Genomic DNA, 22868 nt, shown 5'->3' on the forward strand with positions numbered 1-22868 from the left:
CTTGGAGTAAGGCTCTATAGGTTGAAACGTCTATATAGATAATACATAAACACTGCACTATGTTGTATATGTGTCTATTAATTTTACTAATTAATTAAATGTGTATAAGTATGTGCAATGGACGTCCTAATAATGTAATGTAAAGAAATATTAACATTACAAATACAAGTACAGGTACTGCTTTTACAGTAATTATATTCTTTAGGCAATGAAGCAGATTTTGGATCTTTAAATGTTATTAGATTCAGGTATTTAACTTCGTCTGTAAGAACTTTTTTGTTTATAAAAAAGTAACTGGCAGCTAAGAATAAAGTTAAAAGAAACGTAAAGAAATATAAAAGTCCGATGGCGACGTTCCCTGCCCATTCGCGCTTGTCGGCCGTCGAACCCGCACAGTCGGTTATGCAAGCAGCATCCGGGATACAGTTAAGAACTGGTTCCCGGTTCCGGCACGATGCCGCGGACCGTTCACCTGACAGTATTACATATTTGTCGAGACATTCTTAGATGCGCGCGTATTTCACGGATAGCACCTGCTCTAATGCCGTTAGCACGTCTTTTATTCATTATATTGATAAAAATCCATAATCAAATAGTAATTGGGGATCTAAGAAATACTATTCTTACATCTTTGGTATGTTCTACGCAATATAACATAACGAAAAGCTTCTATTCAAATTAAACTACGATTAATAATAATAGTACTATAGATAGATAGTAAATAGTAAAACATTTCAATTAACCAAAAAATATTATTACAGGTTTTTTAAACAACATCGATGTCATCAATTTATAGAGATTTTGCATCGATTAAAATATCAAAACACAAATGTTACATTAAAAAGTACACTGTAATATTAAATTTTTTGTGGCATTTCCAAAGTTTTTATGTATTTATAATTACTTATGCTTTCATAAAAATCTTGATGGGTCGTAAATCAAAGTGTCGTATGGTCAAGTTAGTTTTAATATTTTAATTCGTTTTATTATTCTGTTAAATCTAATTGATAACTAATTGTGTACATGTGCAACAAATTACAACTATCATCATGGTCGTATATTTTCAATGAAGGTTGCGTCCTTCTTGGAAAGTTTTGGTCCAGGAATGGACAATTTGCCGCCTTAAATATCTATATCTTATGTTGGTGGTGGTCGCTCACTTGGTCTTTTTTCCGCTACTTTTCCTTCGACAATCAGCTTATCTATACTCGTTTGTTGCTCCCGAGATTTATGACCGAAGTAACCAGAATCCGCTTGTAGCAGATGGTAAAGAGAGTGATCTTAATACGGAGTGATCGAGAACAGATCAGTTGGTAAAAACTATCAAATAAATAACAACGGTACAGAATGTTTGGCAATAGTTATAAAAGCTTTAAAGGCGTAAATGAATAGCATATTTGCTGTTAAAAAGCATATATACTGTACACCCTATCCAAGAATCAATAGTTTCAGAAATAATAAACAATATAACGATAATAAAGTAAGAGATGCAGATTTATTACAACTAAAGTGATTGGCATGTCGCATTCCAATAGAAATATTTTGTATCTGAGTAATCGCTTTACACAAGTTGATTGAAAATAAATACTTTAAAGCTTTTTGTTGACAAATGAGCTGTGACTTATTTATCAACGAAATACATTTGCAGTGTCCATACTTACATCCAATCACCCTGAATAACTCAATTACCAAAAATTTATATTACGAGTACATGGTTGACTTTGTGATCAATTCCCAGATATTCTCACCAAGTCTATTTAATATATAGAACTTTAAAGAAATAAATACGAAATAAATATGTCATACAGCCAAATTAACAACGTATTAATATTTGGTGAAAAGTTATTTAAAAAAAAATTATTTAAAAATTACAGTAACAAATATAATGAAACAGTGTTTAAAATATTCTACTTATTTATTAAGTTTTTTTTTACGGAAATTTGACAAGTGAAGTTTCAAATATCGAAGTAACTAATATAAATCATTAATTAATAAAATGAAATGAAGAAACCAATGGACCGAAGCATTTTTAACCACGAAAACCAAAATCTAATAGTTTTTTATAATTATTTTGCCCAACCGCTTTAATTTGGTTTTATTCCATCTTCATTAACAGGCATCGTCGTAATGCGCTTTGATACTTTTACTTAATGTATGCCAATAAATCAAATAATTAGAAAAAAAAAACGAAGGATTTTTTTTTCAATGACTACACGTTTTTATTAGGATTTAATTAAAATTTAAAATCCGAACGCTTACCAGTATTTATAATGTAACGTCAATTCTTAAATTGAAAAATGAGTTGTAGTTACCTCATCAGTGTTTGGTGCAAAAGTGCAAGTTGATATTTTTGTGCTACAAAGCCAATTTAAAAAGATAACTAAGCGAGGCATCAATAGTGTGTTTGTGGAACAGAGTTTTCATGAATAATTTTGTAAGCAATAAAAACTAATGTAAAAGCATTAGCAAAAAAATCTTCGCTTTCAATTTTGTGAATGATAATTGGTTTCAAGTGCTATAAGTTAAACACTTGGTTTCTTTTTACCTTCTCTTGTACAAATTTGTCTTGGTCGTATAACATCGTCTGAATAAATTGAAGGTTCTTCACAATAGCGACACGTCGAAAATAAAGAAGTCATTCCACAGTCCAATAACCAAAATTTTCTCTATTTATTAAAATGATTATCTCAAACCAAACGAACTTAGTAAAACCTAGCTTTAAAGTTTTGAAGCTTATTTGCTGTCAATTAATATATGGTACACGCTGTCTAAAAATCAGTGATTTTAGAGATACATTATGATAGTAATAAGAAGTTCATAAATAACATTAAGTATTTTTAATATGTGTTCCTCCAGACTTTGTATAACCCGAAGTAATTGTCATGTCGTATTCCAACAAGAATAAATTAACCTAACATGTTTCAGAGTGTATACTCGATGTATCGCTTCGCCGCCTCGTCAGGATAGGCTTCACATTTTCAACATCTTCCACAAATGCCTTCATTATTACCATAATGAATACGTTACTTTTTTCTTATTCATCGCTCTATCTTTTAAAATGTTTTAACATCTTTTATGTACGAATTTTAAAATTTACGAATAGATCATCGTCATCATAAATTTCTAATAGGATATATTTGAAGCCAGGATCTTCTGCGGACATTTATGAAACAATAAAATAGTTAATTTGACATTACAACATGTCTCAATACGGAAGAAAAGTATAAATCTGTAGCAAAAAAAAATAATAATTGAAGGAATTATTGTAACCAAGCGGTTCATTGTGACACTGAAATTATAATAATCCTATCAAAGTCAGCTTACATGTTCATGTTCAATTACCTGCATGAATTTAAATATAATTAGCATACAAACTTTACCCTTCTATGTGTCGAACAAAAAAAAAACAATACGTATATGTAATGTGCTTATATCCAGATAATTATAATAAAACTCATAATTAAGATTTTATTATAATGAACCAGTGATAAGTACGGTGGAGGTCGCCTCAATGTTAACAAGGCTGTGTAACAAAAAAAGTCCTTATAAATTGAATAAATAATTTCTTAGATTCCAAATTGAATCCCTAACGTAAGTACGTAAATAGTTACGAAAAAAAATTTGTTTTATTTGTTACATAATAACATCAAAAAATAAATCGTACGATCTTTTCACTAGAGACACTTTTTTACAGACAAACTTAGTATGGAAACAAAAGACGGACGTGTATATTGTACAAGATAGTTAATAATATGACGTATATATATACATACATACATTTATACATGTGTGTATATATATAACATTATATAAATAAATATAATGCACTCAAAAATACAATACAGGTACAAACGTTTACTTTACATATAAACTAGATGAAAGGTTATAATTAATATAATGACGTGATAAATGATAATATAGAGGGAAAAAGTATTTTCAAAATTCAGGTAACAAAACATTAAAATTAATTGTCGTTTACTACTTGCACCTGCAGATTTTGTATCGTAAAAATATTGTTTTGTCAGATTTCGATAGAAAACATTATGAATGTACTAGAAATATGTGTTAACAAAAACTTTTTGCTAACAAATGAGCTATACATTCATCCCTTAATAGCTTATACATCTATAGCTATATAACCTGCATGAAAGTATCCTAATGGTGTTCGTCATGTACTTAAAATACTCCTGTCCTCCGTGTCTTCTCTTGTTACACTAAGCGATCCTCTAACGAACGTATTTTATAAACTACCCTTTAGCTTACTACCCAAAAATTACAATATATCGTTCATCGTCACCATACCAGCCGATAGACGCCAACTGCAAGGCATAGGCCTCCGTCGCTTCATCTAGCGGGGGATTTATCCCAGCAGCGTGTTCCTGCTCATGGTTGTCACCCGGTTTGTGGAGCCACGCTCATTGACATTTCTGATGAGCAATTCTTCAAGCTACATCGGTGATCTAGTTTCTAAGATTTTCTCATTTCTAATGCGATCTCTCAGTAAGACTCGAAGCATAACCCTCTCCATTTTTTCTAGGTGGTATACCATTACCAGAATATATATAAGTCCCCTTACACGTCTGACAAAGAAAGGTAGAGTTATATAAAAATTACTTCCTATATTCGATCCTCACTTATACAATGTCTCATTACGTTATTGAGGTTTATTTTTAAGATGAATTATAGTGAACCAAGATAGTTCATAGATATGCTGTAATTATTTATATTTATAAGATTATGAAATAAGGAATAATGATTACGGTTTATTATAACCCCTTAGCCTCTATAAATTTAATTCAAGAATGTCTGTCTCTTTCATAACCGATCACAGATGTAGATAAAGCAAAAAATATTTTATATTAATGAATAACCAATTAATTTTAAACAAAAGAATTATACGTACATTTTATTTGCGTTTTCAAAACAGCGAATAATTAATATGTTGCAAACATCAAGGTAATGCAGATGAAAAAGATGTAAAGACGTAAGTAATGGACGCCTTTGCCCCTAAGATTGACAGTTATTAGTTAAAATTCATAATGAATGATAATCGAGAATCATTGAAATTGTACAAAGAGATTTTTTTTGTTTTTATCGGTGATGCAATTTCCGCTTGTCAATTCAAAATGCAAGGCGAACTGCTTCAGAGTTCCGTTGGCTCAATTATTCTTATATACTCGTATGACTATGTAGTCATTTACGCTATTTATATTTAGGGGGCGCGAGGATGTAACAAAACAAATCTTTATCTTGTTAAGGTTGACTCAGGCGGCAGGCTGCTTAAAATCGATGTTTTTGGAAATCAATGGGAGTAGCCTTTATCCATTTGTGGACGTTCTGATGAGAATTTTTAGCAGCCTCGTAATATTCCAACTGGAACAGCCTTCTCACTGTGAAAAAGTGGACACGTAATCTATCACGCGGGTCCAGTTCAGATAAGTGTATCACCCACCACTTTTGCTACATTTCAAAGTTACTTTCAACTTCTGAAGCACATAAAGTGCAAAAAGTTGCAACCTAACTAAACTGTACACTTTCCAGACTTTATTTATTGCAAAAAACTGTGAAGTTTCTATGTTTCTCAGGAGTCTTTTCATTTTTGATCGTCCTCACCGTCTTGAAAAGCTCTTTTTGAATTCATCGAATCCTCTGTCATTATTAATTATAGATACATTAAAAAGAAAGTAAAACATATAAGAAAGAAAAATAAAAATGAATCATTATTAATTAGATCACGGAACCGAAAATATAATTTGACTTCGCCGCGCTGCGTGCCATATACAGTTAGTTGAAACCTGTACCCACTTTTGGCGGCACGAAGGGCGAAACGAAACCGGAGAAAAGTGGACCCGTTCGACTTATTTGCATTTCGGTCGAGCGATATTTTCAAGAATCAAAAGTTGAATACTGAGATCTTGGATGATAAAATGCTTCAAATGTCCGCGGATATCTTATTATAAACATACAGTAATTAACGAAATCCACAACGTAATATATTCTTTTCACTTTGTATATAAACGTTTTTAACTTTTTATATGGGATCACATGAAAAGATTGTTTTCACTAAATCGATGTAATGCGTTATGGACTTTTTAGTTAAGGCTTACACTGTTACTCAAGCGATATTTAAAATTCCGCGGGTTCAAGTTGACAGAGCTTAGAGGGTGTGTAACCTATAACATTAGTTAAGGTAGCAATCCACCAAAATTACCTGAGGAGCCTTAGCTCGAGCCACTTCCCACTACAAAGAATTAGATTGTCCTTTATGTTAAGACCTTAAAGAAGGTTTCTACCCACAAAATCATCTTCAATCCTAGAGATAGACTAAAAAGTTCTCCGAGGAACGCAATCGCAACCCGTCTAGTGCTGTGCTGTTTTATTTATTTATTCAATTTATTTTCCTCCTTGGATTACAAATATCACTTATGTACATACAAATAAGAATACCAGAAGAGACTGATTTGGTAAAAACTAGGAACCAATTGAACTCCCCTCGTAAAACACTTTTCGAGTTATGATATAGCTGAGAGGGTTCCGTAAACGTACTCATGTAAGAAATTCATCAAATTTTTGTTATACCTTTTATAGCGGGTAGAGTAATTTATTTTTCGCTATATTTTAATTAAAAATCATTTATACTAGCTGTAATTTATATATGTTTTCAAATATCACTTGCAGCGGGTTTTCCGATATATGTATAACTTTGTTCATTGTGTAACTTACACTTGTGAACGTTTGGTTTAAAACAACTTTTTTTATTAAGGTTGAGGTAATTCTTTTGATATTTACTTAAATCAGATTTATTTAATTTTCATTTAAAACTACATAGAAGTACAGTTGGGCAATGGTATCTCAGCGGAGACTTATATAGTTAATTCACACTGTGCATTAATTATACAGGATTGCCACTGCTCACAATCAAGTTTCCAGAGGATGGACAACGTCATCTGCGTATATAATACCACAATGCGATCGCTTATCTGCCTGCTAAGCTTGGCATATATGGTATATAGCCCCATTTAGGGGAAGGCCTATGTCTCGCAGTGGGCATCTATGGGTTGAAATCACGAAATTAGGGAATCCTATAATCGGCCAATGTTAAAGTTGAATTTGTTCTAGTATTTTTATTAATTAACACAGTTTTTTTTAAATATAGAGAAAAAAACTATGAATCTATACAGGTTATTGGTTAAAGGTGTATTAGCTTTAAAAGGGGTGAACGTACAACTTATTTATCAGGAAAAAGCTATGAAGTTTTTCCACCTATTTCCAACCACCTCGTAAAAAGTGCTTATTCATAAATATGATTATTTCTGGAAGTACAAAGTATGTACAAGAGATAGAGATAAGCAGTAATTCGAATTTCGAATACGTTTTAAATCATTAAGTAATTTATTTTTTCTGAAACAGTTGATTTTCGTATCAGGTGTACCGTACATTAATTGACCGTAAATGAGCCGTATATTCATCTCCTTTAAAGCTTTTACACTTAAAAACAATCAGCCTGTATAAGCTTTCCGAGCGTTGTTATCCAATGAGGTCAATAGAAACTTGAACAAACGAAACGCACCTTGGCTCCGGCATCTTAATTATCCTTCGTGCACTATGCCAACAGAACCGGGTTCAAGATACACAGGCGAACAAGGCACCTGTCGCTTGTGGAGTAACGTGTTTAAAATGCTTATAAAGGTGCATGGACACTGGAGTGAAGCGGCATTAAGACTGTACAAATTAGGACTGAATTCATATATTCTGTCTCTTATTATTCAAAAATAAAAACCCATAATATCTTTATTCAAAAAGAGTTTTACTAATAATAAGAATTTACACGCAGTTTTGAATCGTCGATTATTTTAACACTAAGTAATAAGCTGCCACCGGCTTGGAATGATGACCTGCTGAGAAGAACCAGCCTCAAACTCAACAGTTGCTTTTTTATAATATTGTATAACATCTTTATCATCATCACCATTGCAGCCGTAAGACGTACATTGCTAGAGATAGGCCTACACCATAGATTTCCAATAAGATCAGACGACTTCATAAATTCCTTTACACATATTATGAATGAATGTCCTATGCCTAGTCATAGCAGCTATCTTGAATTAAATTAACGTTCGATATAGAAAATATCTTTCTTATATTAACAACTATTATACTTTAAGCTTGATTTCCACCGTAAAAACAAAGTTTTTTTTTAGTATTCGTAACATTTGCGTGCATTGGAATGCATTTTTATATCGTATCATTACATGAAAGATTTATTATAACAACAGTACATAAAACGAGTAATAAATTCTAACATACCTATAGGCGATTTATTTACGGTAAAATGGAAATATATTAAATATTAACATAATTAATCGATTAATTAGATTCAAATTCTAATGCCTGTAGGCGTGAGCGCAACATTGTTGATATTTGTATCAGGGAAATGACTTGACTGCTTTCCTAATGTGTAATAGACATAATCAATTCATTTATGCGTATCCAGATATGTGTGCGTAATTTCTACAACCTAACAACAGTGTATGCCTAGCTCACAAGCGGCCGCAAAAACCATATACACACGCATATATCAAACGGTTTGTTCATACGAATGTCCACCTGTTAATATGTGTATAACGATCGCTCTAGTCATTCTTGATATATCATTTATGGAATTTACTGCCGACGGATGTACCGAAGTCGTTATGTAAATAAATGATACACGCATGGTCTTTGCTTATAAAAATCTCGTTGAAATCAATACAACATATACATCAACTTTATAGTAATACTGCACGAATATAAATTATCTTAAATAGACTAAAAGTCGTAAATATTCCTGAGCGGGATGATTTGCTGTGATACCTATGTTTTTAGCCAAAACAAGAGTCGCGCAAAACAGATGACCACTGACGCGTTACGGTTCTGGAGCAGAGACCATGTAACGCATGCGTGGTGTGCGATTCGTATTTATTTACAAATTATTACGCTAATACGTATTACTAACGGGTAAGCAAATTGAAGACTTAAACATGGATATCTGTTCACATTATAGATGGATGTCTACAGACTCTTCTCCAGAACCTCATAGCTCAATCGTCCTTCTGTTCTGTGTACTGTGTAATCTATTCACTACTACATCAACTTGCCAATTCGTTGGGACCATGTCGGTTGCTTTAATAGTTAAGCCGCTCCTAACCAGTCCTATTGAAAAACTATGCAGTAGGAAGGGGTGGAATGGAGAGGATGTCTTGTAAGTAAGAAAAGGACCAATATTTAGCCACTTCCGCACATGCAGTGGTAATCGTGCAATAAACTGCACACTAATCAATAATGTTACACACTAATCGGTGTAACATAACTCCTGAAGATGCCCCGTGGAGGGGTGAAACACGTGTTGAGTAATTTGGCGGTGGCGGTTGTGTGATTCGCATTGTTTGCCGCAGTGCACTTTATTGCACGATTACCATTGCATGTGCGGAAGTGGCTAAATATTGGTCCTTTTCTTACTTAGGATGGACTTCCGCGAGGTAACGCCTGATTCCATTAGATGTCTTGTAATGTACATCCTGCGGCTCAAATGATAATTATAATTATTTATCCAACATAGAGAAATTCTTTCACATTAAAACAATCCTGGAAATACGAAGAAGGCGACACATAACTGCGTCACTCTTCAGCTATCAGTTTATTGCGTAGCATTGGACGACAGTACCACTGTTAATTTTAAAATAACCACCTCAATCTGGTATTATACCTAAGCACCATCCAGCAAAAGAAAAATACGACCTATTCCTGATTATCGATGTACAATCACTGTTTATAATTGAATTCTCAAATAGCGGAAGTTTAACCTTTATAAGCACTTCGTTTGCCTAGTTACTTACATAATTACGATTACTTTTATTTTTTCAGCACTATCATTAAGTGTCATAAATAAGTCACTTTAATTATTTATATTTACTTTAATCTGTGAAACATTAATAAATGTGATTTGTAATATAGCAACATAAAATAATGAGCGAAAAAAAATAATAATAACGCAATATTAATTATAATTGTGTACATTAATAATAAATATTTATTACGTGCTGTTATTTTTTAAATAATTAATATCCTGTTTTTGTAATATTTTGCAACTAAATCTGTTGTAATATTAAAAAAAAAAAGATTTCACTTTTTTACCGCTTAGTTTTAATCTAATGGAATGGCGTCGTATGAAAAATATTCTCATGTAATTTTAAAACTTCTCGTGTCATTTTAATTAATTATAATATGAATTAAAGCTCTGTAAAACTTTGAACTGTTTGGATGTTTTTTTTAAAATAAAAGCCTTATTTATAATTAGTAACAGGTCACACGAAATCGTTGATTTATTACTAATTTATGTTTATGTCTGTTTTTTTTGTCAAAACAGCAAACCAATTGCACACACAATTAAAATTTATTGCAGTAGTCATCATTACAGCCGTACATGTCTGGCCGTACATAAATTTACTGGACAAAAGCCTTCTCCATTGATTTAAAAAAGGAACGGTTAAAAGCGGCCGGTACACTGTGTCTTCAGACGGTTTACAGTTACATATCCAGACGGATCTGCTTATTAAAATTGTGTACAATATTCACAATATGATCTGTTTACGACTGTTTGATTTACCTTTCTTTTTGAATTTCTCTAGCAAATTTAAATTAAATTCAAACTCAACTGTTGCTCTTTTTTAATAAAATTTAACAATGTTCTATATATACAATGTAACATAAACCATGTAAATAAGTCAAACCAAGTTCCACATAGTTCGATCAACTAAAAGCGTTTGAATGCTATAATAAGATTTATTTAATAATTTACTTTACTTTTAGACTTGAAACTAAGAATAGGAATATCTAAGATATATTGTGTAGCTTTAATATATGCGTATACTCAGACACATGAAGGATTTTTTAACATTTTGAAGCTGAAATTTAGACACCACGATTCTATTTCAATATCTTGTACGTCACTGTTTTTAAATAAGAATTTAAATTTCGGCGCATAAATAACTGTTGTTGTAAATGGCATCTATTAATAGGATACTATGCTCGTATCAGTCCTGTATATCATTTTTATAACCTTTATTTGTAACAAGTTTCGCTCGGATCAAACCCCAAACCCTAGAGTTATAAAATATGACTATTATTATACTGGGAAGATTCTTTAAAACATGTTTTATGAACCAACCTGTTGCACCACTACATCCAGAGGCTGTCCAGTCTGAAGTTCCTCTGACGGCCTCCTCGTTGGCCTCACAGCGTACTCGCGCTGGCCTATCACCTGCAAAGACAAATTTATTCTTTGATCAATCATTTTAAATGCTAAACAGTTACATAAATATTTATTCATACGTAAATTAATACTTTTTAATTAAAGTCTGAATTAAATGTTACCGCCTTTTGTGTACTTTGCTTGCTATAACTTTACTTTAAAGTATCTCTCTTCGCACTTTTGAGCCCGTAATCGCCACGCTTGGCAGATGGGTTGGCGATCTCAGTGTGGTAGTATGATACGCTGAGAATGCTGATGCCTATCTCCTGAAATCGTAGTTTTGGGAAGTGGTAATCCGATATGGTGAATGCACAAAGTGTGAATTATGTTAGATTATATCTGATATTTAAATTTAAATTATCGCTGTGCTTCTAATTCGGTTTGGATAAGTAAAATATCATTAATTTTGTCCAGAATTCTTCTCTGCAGTACCAATTTAACTACGGCTCTTCTGAAAGTGTTTCTAGTGTAACTAGTAATGTGACGCGATGTGAAGGAAATATAAGTAAAGCAGGTCTTTATATTCTAAAAAGATTGGTAACAACATATTTATTAGTAAAGGCCTTTACATGCTTACTTGCTTATTCTCTGTAGAAGTACGGGCCTATTATTATGTAGTTTTATAATAACGCTATTATCAATACAACTAGCTAAATTGTTACAACGTTTTATGCTCTAGTTTAGTAACAGGTTATTTATTCTTTTTATGAAGGCACAAATGTCATATTTTGACAGACAACCAGATAAAGGTAAAACGATCACAAGTATCAGTCCTCTACTGCTTGGCTATCACCGCACGATTATATATTTCGGATTCTTATTTACTAAGTAAGTTCATTCATTATGTTTTGTTCTGGCATTTGCAGTTTTAGCGGGTTTATGATGGCAGCTTAAAGAGCACTTAACCTACATCTTTTTATTGCCATTAGCGAAGTACGTGGGTTTCCTTGACAGCCATGACTCGGGATTTAAGTTGCTCAGACCTAGCATTTTACAGACTGACCTAGCGGAAGGCCCTTGAGAGGGGACTTCGACTTGGGTTGCCATTCTTTAAATGTATCCGTATAACATTCCAACTTAAGCTCCATTTTGTAGGTTGCAACGCTACCGCTAGGGAAAGCTTTGGCGATGGGAGAAGTGGCGACAGCAACGCTTTTATCCAATATGATCGGGATTAGCGTCCGTTGAGATATACAAGCCGACCTCGCCGTCGAGGCCGAATGTTTTTCGAATGGCTTATATAATACATGATATACATTATAGTTTTCAGCCAATAAGAGCTTGTAACTCCAAGATATGCAGAGATACATTTCATATCAATAGAGAAGTATTTAGAATGATTACTAAATTCAAAAATGTACAACGTATCTCATTACATAGTAATAACGTGGTGAGAATAAGTTTTCACACAGATTTTTGCAAGGCGCTGCGACTTAAGGATTTTTGGGGTAATTTCTTTGTAACCTGTAACTAACGTGGTGTAGTGTAATTTTTGCAAATATCAAAGGCAACATAGATATTTGGACGGCAGTTTTCATCAACCGAAAAACAATTAATAATAAAATCATAAAAAGTTACTCGCAAACCTTAGTTATTTTGCCCCGCTTTAATTTTTTTTTTTAATTCTCTACAATTGTCGACGCTCATTTTCAATTATTTGTTCCTTTAATTTGCCCACAAATCGAAGTCCAAACATATATATACCTAGGATCTCTTGATCTAAATAAAGCATTGGGTGATTAATTGTTTTATTCATACTAGTGAAAATTGTTTGAAAAAAAAAACAAATATAATTTGTTTCACTGTAGTGTTTGGTGACGTAAAAAAGTCGTATCATGTTCTTCTAGAAGGCCTTTGATGGGTCTACGTAGGGGAACTGTATTCCTTACGTTTTAGATGAAATAACTTTATGTTTGTGACAGTTTCTGGGTGCATTTTTTTATAAATAGATTTGTAAGACAAGAGGGAAGCTATTTTGTCTCAAAGAGCCACTGATACCGATCAATAAAACTGTAACTGCCCCACAAGACTAACAGCGTCGACATCAAACAGAAACCAGAGAGAACCTTCGACAAAATGGTTCTTTTGTGGAATTTCGAGTTAAGACACCAAAAAGCGTAACGCCATATTTATTACCTAACTTTATAGTACGAAAGAAATTTTTTAAGTAAATAACAATGAGTCGCTAATTTGTTGTTAAGCACAAAATTCGAAATCTGTTCAACTAATTCAGTTATTTTTGAAGACATAAATCAGATAAATAACCAACAGAGTAAATTAGAACACCTGTTCATAGCTGTCACACATTTGACGTCAATCAAAAGATATGTTAGGATGTAATAAAAAAATATCGTGTTCCATAAAATATAACGATGAAAATGTATATTATTACTAGTTATAGAATGCGAAATGATAAACTAATTTTTGTACTCGGGGTTTGTAATTAGAACATTTAATCGATAAATAAAGTTTCTATTGGAATGCCACAAGCAATAGCGTTTGAGAATACGAAGTCGTTCGAGACAGCGAGTGTGAACAATGGTAAATTAAATATGTTCAGTTTTTAGTATTGTACATATAAGCATATACATTCGTTTGCCTTGTTGTAAATCATTATTGGAGCGACCAACACCCATTGCTCTCGTGTTTCAATTGGATCAGAGGTTGACAGCGAATAAGACGTTTTAGTATCATGACGCTGCCATTCCCGCGTGCCATAAACCAATCAGGAGTCGGCCATTTTGTAAACAACTAAAATGGCGGTGTGCGTTACTCGTACAATACTGTTTTATGCTATTAATCGTTATTATAGTTTTCAGTGTGGCAATAATTAGTATATCTTTGAGATATTAAATAAAATCTTTTTTGTGTTATCAGAGATCGTAAATATGTATGTTTATCTAAACAATTTTGTTACTATTTATAATTATGAAGGACGTGCCATATTTATTAGAGCTGTCGGGCGTCTATTGCTATACATTATTTTTCCTAATAAATTTGCAATGAGAGATGACTTTTAAGGTAGCAATGAGTTTTTAAATAGGTCTCCCTGCTCACAAGTCATCTGTCCAAGCCATGAAAATTCAATATCGAATCTGAGAAAGACTTGGGATCTTAAAATATTGTTTTCTAGGCAACATAAATATATACCTAAAACGAAGTGGTGATTTTTGTGTTTTTGGATTTGTTTATAACAGAATAACAAATATACGAATATGATATTAAAATTTCATTGAAACAATTTCAGTCAAAAATATCTTTGTAGCCTTGTAAATAATTGGTGTTATAATTTGGTATAAAATTGAAATCTCACATTCGTTGACTGGTATGCGGAACGAAGTTCGATGGGTATGTTTATATTTTATTGTTGTCTAGAAGAGTCCATGTTATAATACTTCTTATTGATAAGATTACTTATAAATTGTTAACAGATTGAAGCTTATTGTATTATAAGAGAAGTATGCGCGACACAAATTCAAAGGGTTACCCTGTATAGTAGTGTTTTTCAGACTGCATAATGTACTTAGAGACAGTCGAAACAGGTGTAGGATTTCAGACGATAGACTAGATATGATATAGTTAATCAATGATACAATGTCCATTTGCATCTCGGAATATATATCATCACTTCAACTGCGGTGTACGGGGTAGGCAGCGCTTCATCGTCCAAATGAATCCACAGAAAACGTCCCGATTTACTGGAACACTAATACTTCAACTTGCAAATCGATCGATCGTTCATGGCTGGAGTATGAACTTTCAAATGAGGCCCGAAGTAAGAAACAAAGTAAACCTGCGGTAAATCATCAATCGAGACACATATTGGTCGAAGACCGTCGTTTTCAGGTACTTATTGATATTGGAGCAGAAAACGTTTTGTACTTTCGTGAGTGCTACCCAGCCAAGCTGGATTCTTCGTTATAAGCAGTGCTTAGTACATTGCATATTTTTAATATGTAATGCTGTTAGTATGAAAATTAAATTATTTATCATTGTTATATAATTTTTAATGATGACATTATAATGCATAGAGTAATTAAAATATCTGTCTATAACTCCTACAATGTTACGTAATAGATTTTAGTTTGACAAAAACTATAACCTTTTTGCTGTTTTAAAAAAAAATTATACATGACATTTTTTTTATTGTTCGTTGTCTTACTACGGTTGTTATTTTTCCACATTGTATGTAAACTAAGATTCCGTAAGCGCGTAACAGGTCGCGACACGCATTGCGCATGCGCCGGTCAAATGTCAGCGACGACAATGGCGGGAAAACGCCAGTTGCGAAGCTAATTTGACGTTTGAGTGGAGGTCTTTTCGACAACGCTTATGAGATTCGTATAATTTTCTGAAGGTTGTCTTACAATAATCTTACAAAGCGTATTTAGTATCAGATTTTGCTATTCACTGTTTTGTAGTCTCACGATAGTATTTTGAAAATTGCGCCCGTAATAACACTAGTAAAAACTGAAATAAGTACGAGGTTTTTGTTAGTGTTTTATCATTACTTAACGATAATAAATTTTTATTGTACTAAACTTACAGTATTACTGCCTGGTTATAAGCCTTTACCAAAAAAAAGGCGTGCAGAAAATTTTTGAACGTAAAAGGTAAAAATAAACTATTTTTAACTAGATGATGTTTTAAAAAAACAAACCAAATATAAAAATATTAGTTAAATTTGAAAGCGATAAATGAATAATTTTAAATTCTTCATTTTAAATAAATTAGAACACAATTATTCATCAAAAATTATATAACCTTTTGAAAATCTGTATTTACCAAAAAAAACACAACTTATAAATATAAACATTAATGCTTAATAATATCAGCATCAGCTACATCTCATTATTTTTTTTGAAAAAAAAATAGTCTATAAGAATGTTAATCAACTTGTAAATTGCCGAGGTTATAAAGTTTAAACAACGTATAGTGCTCAAATATTTTTTTTTTAAATTTTAAGCAGTTTTCGTTTTGTTCGGCCATTTGCCGTATAATTATTTTACGGGGTCACTTACATATCATTATTTCCCTACACGATTATAAATATACCTTACAAAAATGCCATTGTTACTGTTCGTGTAATAAAATAAATATTTATTTCTCATAGCAGACATCCTTTACTTGTTTTAAGTCATTGGCTAACCTTAAAACTTAACTACAATTTTTGTCCTATGTGCGTTTACAACAGTAAAAAATTACTACTAAAATTACTAATTACGTTAAAAAAATAACAAGAAGTAAATTTAATTGATTAGTTAAAGAAGGATTTTGATTTTAATGACATAGCTGAAGCTTCTGTTATTGTTCTATATTCTTTCTTTTAATCATAGTTACACAGCAATAAGCAATTGGTACAGCGACATCTATTGGCGCGTCGTTACAATTCATTGTTACAAAGTCCAACAAGTTGGTGTTTGTGATGCAACTGTTTATATGAGAGTCATTCTGAACATGTTATCCGCAGTATATTGTCTATTCTTAGAGTTGTCTTTGAAATAATAACTGTCTGTGATTACTAATTGCCTTTAGGATTGCCGTCCAAATATTACATAATACCTTTGTCAAAGTAATATTAAAAAAAGAAAAGAAAAAAGATCTTTACTGTTGAATTCCATATGTTTTTTTTTAAATAACAAAAATAGACGTATCCAAATCACGCAGTGATGGTAGGTTGAACGACTTTCGTCTAATTAATTTAAAAAAAAAACTAAGTTGGTCAGTAGGCAAATGGCGGCGAAATAGAAAACAATGATTTGCAAATTTGTTCCGCGCGTCACAGATCTTTTTTTGTTTATTTCTTTTTACGATACTGCAATGTCAATATTATTCATATACCTATGAAAAGATTAAGAAGTCATTGATTTAAAATTATAATCTCGTATTATACATAAATGACTTGTCTTGTATTATCCTCAGATAGCATGACTTTGGTTTATTGTGTTAAAGGGTTTATTATTAATAAATAAAGAAACTTATCAGATTATCACTGTTGCTATAATAAATATTCTGATTAAGAAAGTAAAACATACATAAGTGTAGTGCTTTTTTCTTTTGGTAGAAATGATTGTTTGCCTTTTGAGAGCATCTAAAGGCTTATAACGAAATTTCGTTTTTAGATATCAAGGTTTAGGTTTCTAGGGCTGTCTAGGGAACTCCGGTTCGGACTCTAATTTTTACTGGATTGTGAGACCACCAAACTCAGATGGCATTTAAAGATCTGGCGCAATTGTCTCCTTCAGGAGAACTTTGGATGTCAATTAATACGCTTTTAAAATTCCGATGAAAGTGTGCTGAAAGAGGCCGAACCCCGACTTGATCGGTTTGTATTATTGGGTTACCATTGCTATCAATTCGAAAAGAGTTGTTGGAACAGTCGTCTTTTTACGTTCGATATGGTATTAAAGAATTATTTCCTATTAACGGCAAGGCAAGGTCTAAATGTTAAGAAAGAATCTAAAAAATATATCGATATATTACGGTGAGATAAGCTTATTTTACCTTTCTCTAGAAATGGCAACCCAGCGGTAGAGGACGGATATTTGCGATCGCAGGTTCGATTCCCGAGATTCAATTTTAAACAATTGACACTTTGTTTTAATTATACGGGGTTGTTCACATACAAGTTTTCAGAGGATGAGCAACAGCGTCCTCTGCATACACCACACTGCAATCGCCAACCCGCCTGCTAAAAGGCGATTAAGGAATATCCACTATATCTTTATATATCTATCAAATTTCCTTTGGGGAAGTCTATGCCTTAGTAACTGTGTACGGTATTACGAAACGGAATGCATTTACACTTCCATGTTTCTATATCAACATGTGATAAATTTAAAAAGTTGATTAAACAAATACTCGAAAATATCCTTTGACATTGAAAGTTTTTTTAAGTAATAACATAATTACGGAATGAAGAACGCTCCTAATATGTAAATATATTAAAAAAATATTTAAAAAAAACGGTTTGAGTTTGTTGTGAATTTTTCTCAAATCTATCGTATCCACGTACCTTTAAATTGAATTGTAGATCAGATTAATTAGATTCTAGTTTGTACAAAATGGAGCTCTTCTGGAAATTTCTAAATGACGTATACAAATGGCGGCTGTGATTCTCGGTGAAGAATGTTGGGAATAAATGAATATAAAATATAGAAAATATGTCGTTAACATAAGAGACATTTCGAAAAACATTCCTCTTTCTTTTTCTCAACCACATCTCTAATCCTCTGGCATTACGTGGCGGGTATGTATTTAATTATTTTTTTTAAATCTATGCTTTGTTTATTTTACAGTTTTAACTTACTTATAGATATACGTAATTAAAGATAATTAAAATTCGATGCGTTCCTGGGCTTCGACGTAAACTGGTGTCTTTGAGTAGATATTCCCTAGTAAAAGAAAATATTCTTAATATGTTTAATAAAGTCAGTTCAATAAATACAAAAAATATTCTATCCTATATTTGATCTACAAGAAATCAATATCTCATCGTATTTAGAAGATTTAGCATAATGTTTTAAACATGAACAGTGTTATTAAAAAATATATAATTGCTTGGACGTCCGTAGTCGATTATTTACATGTAATTTAATTTTTTGCTACACACGAGATAACACTGCAACAATGTCTTATTGAATTAAAAAATATTTGTATCGGTAATCCCCATTGACGTGGTTCAACCGATCAAACGCAAGCAAATATTTCCACGTCCGATATGGAAATATACTCATATTATTTAAATAATAAGAGGAAATATTAACTTAATAACGTAAGCAGCGGTTGAAATGAGGTGACCGGTATTTGGCAGGCCAGATATCGCGCAAAACAAATATTCGTGTCAACCTCTGGTGTGGAGACCACGAATCAGAAAGGGTAGCGAAGAACGCACATTCAAAGGTGTACAGAAGATTTTGTAAAGATCGACGAAAGACACTGTATACATATGTATGGGAGAGCCCTGTGTCCACCACTGGACATCCGACAGCTGAAATAAAGATGTTGTAGAATGTTTTAAATGATGTAATAATAACAATATTTTTTTCTCCGGTTACCACAAATGACGGCCATTAAATAAAACAATTACGTTCAATTTGTAATAAGAGTCATCTTGGCGGACTTCGTACCGATTCAAGATAATCGATTTATAACAAGAACAGCGGTCACTTTTATAACTTCGAGTCTCTACACTACCCTTTTAAAATTCCTGAATCCAAATGACAAAATACAACAGTTTAAGTTTCACGTAAGTTTTTGTGTAGATACTGTACTTATCGCTTGATACTATATTTTTAAGGAAATAAATAGAGATATACTTAATGGTTGGCTTAGTTAAAAAATATACAAGAAAGATATAAAAATACAAACATTGAGAACACTTACTTGATTTAACCTAACCCGTAATACGGCGAGAATGAAAGGACGATTTTTGAGAAACACTTTACTAATTATTTTAATAAAAAAAAATTAATTACAGAGAATACCTATGGAACATTAAGTCACATAGCATGAAGTGTATAAAGAATAAAATAAATAATTATACCCTCTCACATAAAACGTTGTCATCTATTACTAAGCTTTTTTAATCTACGAAAGTATGATTTTGTTATACAAAATATAGGATAGCAATTAAGCTATTCGTCTTGTGTTGTACAATAATAATGATCTTTATTTTTAAATTTAACAGTAAATGATTTGTAAAGCACATGCTTTTGAAATAATGACTTTTTTTCTTTCTTATAATAATGTACATCTAGGTTTATATTACAAACAATTAAAGTACGCAATATTCACGAATTCAATAAAGTACCTATATAAAAAAGAAAAAAGGAAACTACATGTTTTTGTGTTGGTTTACATATGTGTGTGTTTTTCTACCTGGGTTACACTGCCCAAGTAGCATTTAAATATAGAACGTAGACCATCCCAAAGATCGCCACGACTAGCTGTCTTACTGCATATTGGCAGCGACTACTCGCGACTTTGACTATGTTGTCAGTCCTCCTAGTGACGGACCACGACAACAGTTTCAACTAATGCCTTTAGCGCACGGCATTTGTCAATTATATCGCTTGCCGTTAACATAAATAAAATGTAAGAAGCTTCTTATCGTGTTGACGGACAAAACGTCAATCACCACGAAGTTCTCACGTGCCTTCTTGTCAGTCCGTCCAAATTCATTGCTATTGCTACGCATCCGGCATCACAATAGCCGACATTCGCATTTACAAGGATGCATTTGCAAGCTCTGTTTAAATATGTATTGATATATTTACCTTATTGTCAATTGCAGAGCTGTATAATATTCAGTAAACGCTAATCAGTTTAACGCGTTACTTGTTTAGGAACTCCTAGACGGGAATGTTCTAACTTATTGTGGCGTCATATAAATATAATTAACATGCAATCGTTAAAAAGGCCTACCTTATTTGTTTCTAATAAAACCAGTCGGAAGCGGTCTCAATACATCGTCTTCCTACCACGTCAATCCTCTTATCCGGCTATATCAGTAACCTTTATTTATCTACGGATATTCTCATTCCTGACTGTGTTCCGTCCGAGCATAGCCCTATCTGTACCACGTTCAGCGACTGCGAACTTAATCAATGAGGCCCACGTTTCTGTGCTGTAAGTTATCACTGCTAACGCACATTGATCATCACCATCATCTTCTGGTATTGATGGATATTAAACATTAGAAGCGTTAGCTAGAACGTTAGAAAAAATGTTTAAATTCATTCTTTGTGTTTTATTTCGGCTGCTATAATCTTTTTTACATTTCTTTCGTAATGATTTTAATGTGTTCTTAAATATGTATATTTTATTTTAAAGGAACAACGATCTAATAGTTGGCACCTCCAACATATATAGCCACTTCTAGAAAATCATTGTTTCACAAGACATTCTTAAGTAAAAATATCGATAATTTCTCAAAAAAATTATCAACCTAATACAGACGACAAACGCAAACTTTTGTATTTTATAACCATAAAATAGTTTAGCTTCGGAATGATTTACTCGTGGGATGAATAGATAAATCTTTCGTTTCTTGAATTTAAAAAACACCTCATTAATGTTTAATTATAAAAAGAACTTATTAGATGTTATATATGTATATTTTTATTACTGGCCAGGATTAATAAATAAACAAATAAAGTTAGCATCCTTATTGCTTGGCCGACATCTTGAAACGTTCGCATACCTTTGCTTGTGATCATATACGATGCTATGACCAAATCAGGTACAACACTAACTTACTTCTCCGATGAAATCACGGAAATTAAACTTTAATTAATACAGATATCAATCACTAATTGATGATTTGTTTAAATATTTTTTTCCAAAAATATTTTTGTTTTTTAATTCGACGAATGTATGAAATGTAGGTATATGTATGAAAACTTCGCACAACAAATAACTACCAATCTATGAAACTATGGATGTAGCTTCTTACTTCACAGTTCGATTTCTGCAATTTTTCGATACTGCATACTTTTCGGTATAATAGATATTCCACTTATCGTAACTTATGGTAGATTCTGAGCAGTGTAAACTAACGGTAGAGGACTGAAACTTGCGATCGCTGGTCGCAGATTCAATTCCCCAGGATACAATCTTACATAATTCACACTTTGTGCATTAATTATACAGAAATGTCACTGCTCATAAACTAGTTTCCAGATAATGGGTAGCGGCGTTCTCAGTGTACCACAATACCACAGTGCTATGGCCAAATCGCTTGCTAAGCGTGGCGATTAGAGCATATCCTGTCATAAATATCTTTGGGAAAGGCTTTGGGCTGAAAGGACGACGATGGTAGATCAGTTAATGAACAGTTGTCTATGTCGATTAAGTGAATATTAAATAAGTTATTACCAATTATATTTCCTCTATTTTTAAGTAATAAGTTGAAGTAAATTAGCAATTTCAGCACTAAAACTTTTATGTGCATAATTATACACAAACATTGAATGCTATATAATAGGTAATAAATGTGCATATATAAATCTTAGAGAATAATAAAACGCGAATTTTCGAGGATTATTCATTTATAATCTGCACTTAAAAATCTATTAGTCTGTTGTATAAAAAAGGTTAATGCAGACAGTTTTAATGCAACTACGCTGGTATAAAAATGCATATAACACATAAAGTGTGGTCAATTTGAATTAATACGTAAATAACAATTTTAAGAGTTTTATTAAGGGTACTTATGTTAATTGAAAACAGATATTAAATTCGCGAAATACCGACATTTTAAGATGTTATTTATACATGTTACATTCATACAAAATTATAATTTTTTTAATTATATTTATTTATAGCAATAATCTTTTTTATCCTTGAAATACCATCGTCTATGACTGAAATAATAAACGTAGTAATTTCATGTAAATAATACGTTCATTACAGATATGTTTACTAGTCCTAATGAAAATCTATGAGAAAAACCTGTGGCTAGCAGTGAATGTTGAATGTTTATGCTGAAATGACGATGATATATTAGGCAATTTAAAGTAGCGGTTTGGAACTTCTTTATTTCGCATACAGTACTTTAATGCAGTAAACTCAAACC

The 22868-nt window shown here is 32.2% G+C and overlaps 1 protein-coding gene across 2 annotated transcripts in view; it reads right to left on the bottom strand.

Annotated features, from left to right (window-relative positions):
- Nucleotides 1–22868, bottom strand: part of fus (fusilli) — a 137864-nt gene that overhangs the window by 59665 nt on the left and 55331 nt on the right. For both annotated transcript variants that reach the window (XM_068768952.1, XM_068768951.1), the window contains exon 2: nt 11207–11299. In XM_068768952.1, coding sequence (XP_068625053.1) covers nt 11207–11299 — 93 coding nt within the window. The remainder of the gene's footprint in view (nt 1–11206; nt 11300–22868) is intronic.

The sequence above is a fragment of the Battus philenor genome, unplaced genomic scaffold (assembly GCF_028537555.1).
Source record: "Battus philenor isolate CCGP_79_NKW_IND1 unplaced genomic scaffold, ilBatPhil1.0.hap1 SCAF_27, whole genome shotgun sequence".
Lineage (NCBI taxonomy): Eukaryota > Metazoa > Arthropoda > Insecta > Lepidoptera > Papilionidae > Battus > Battus philenor.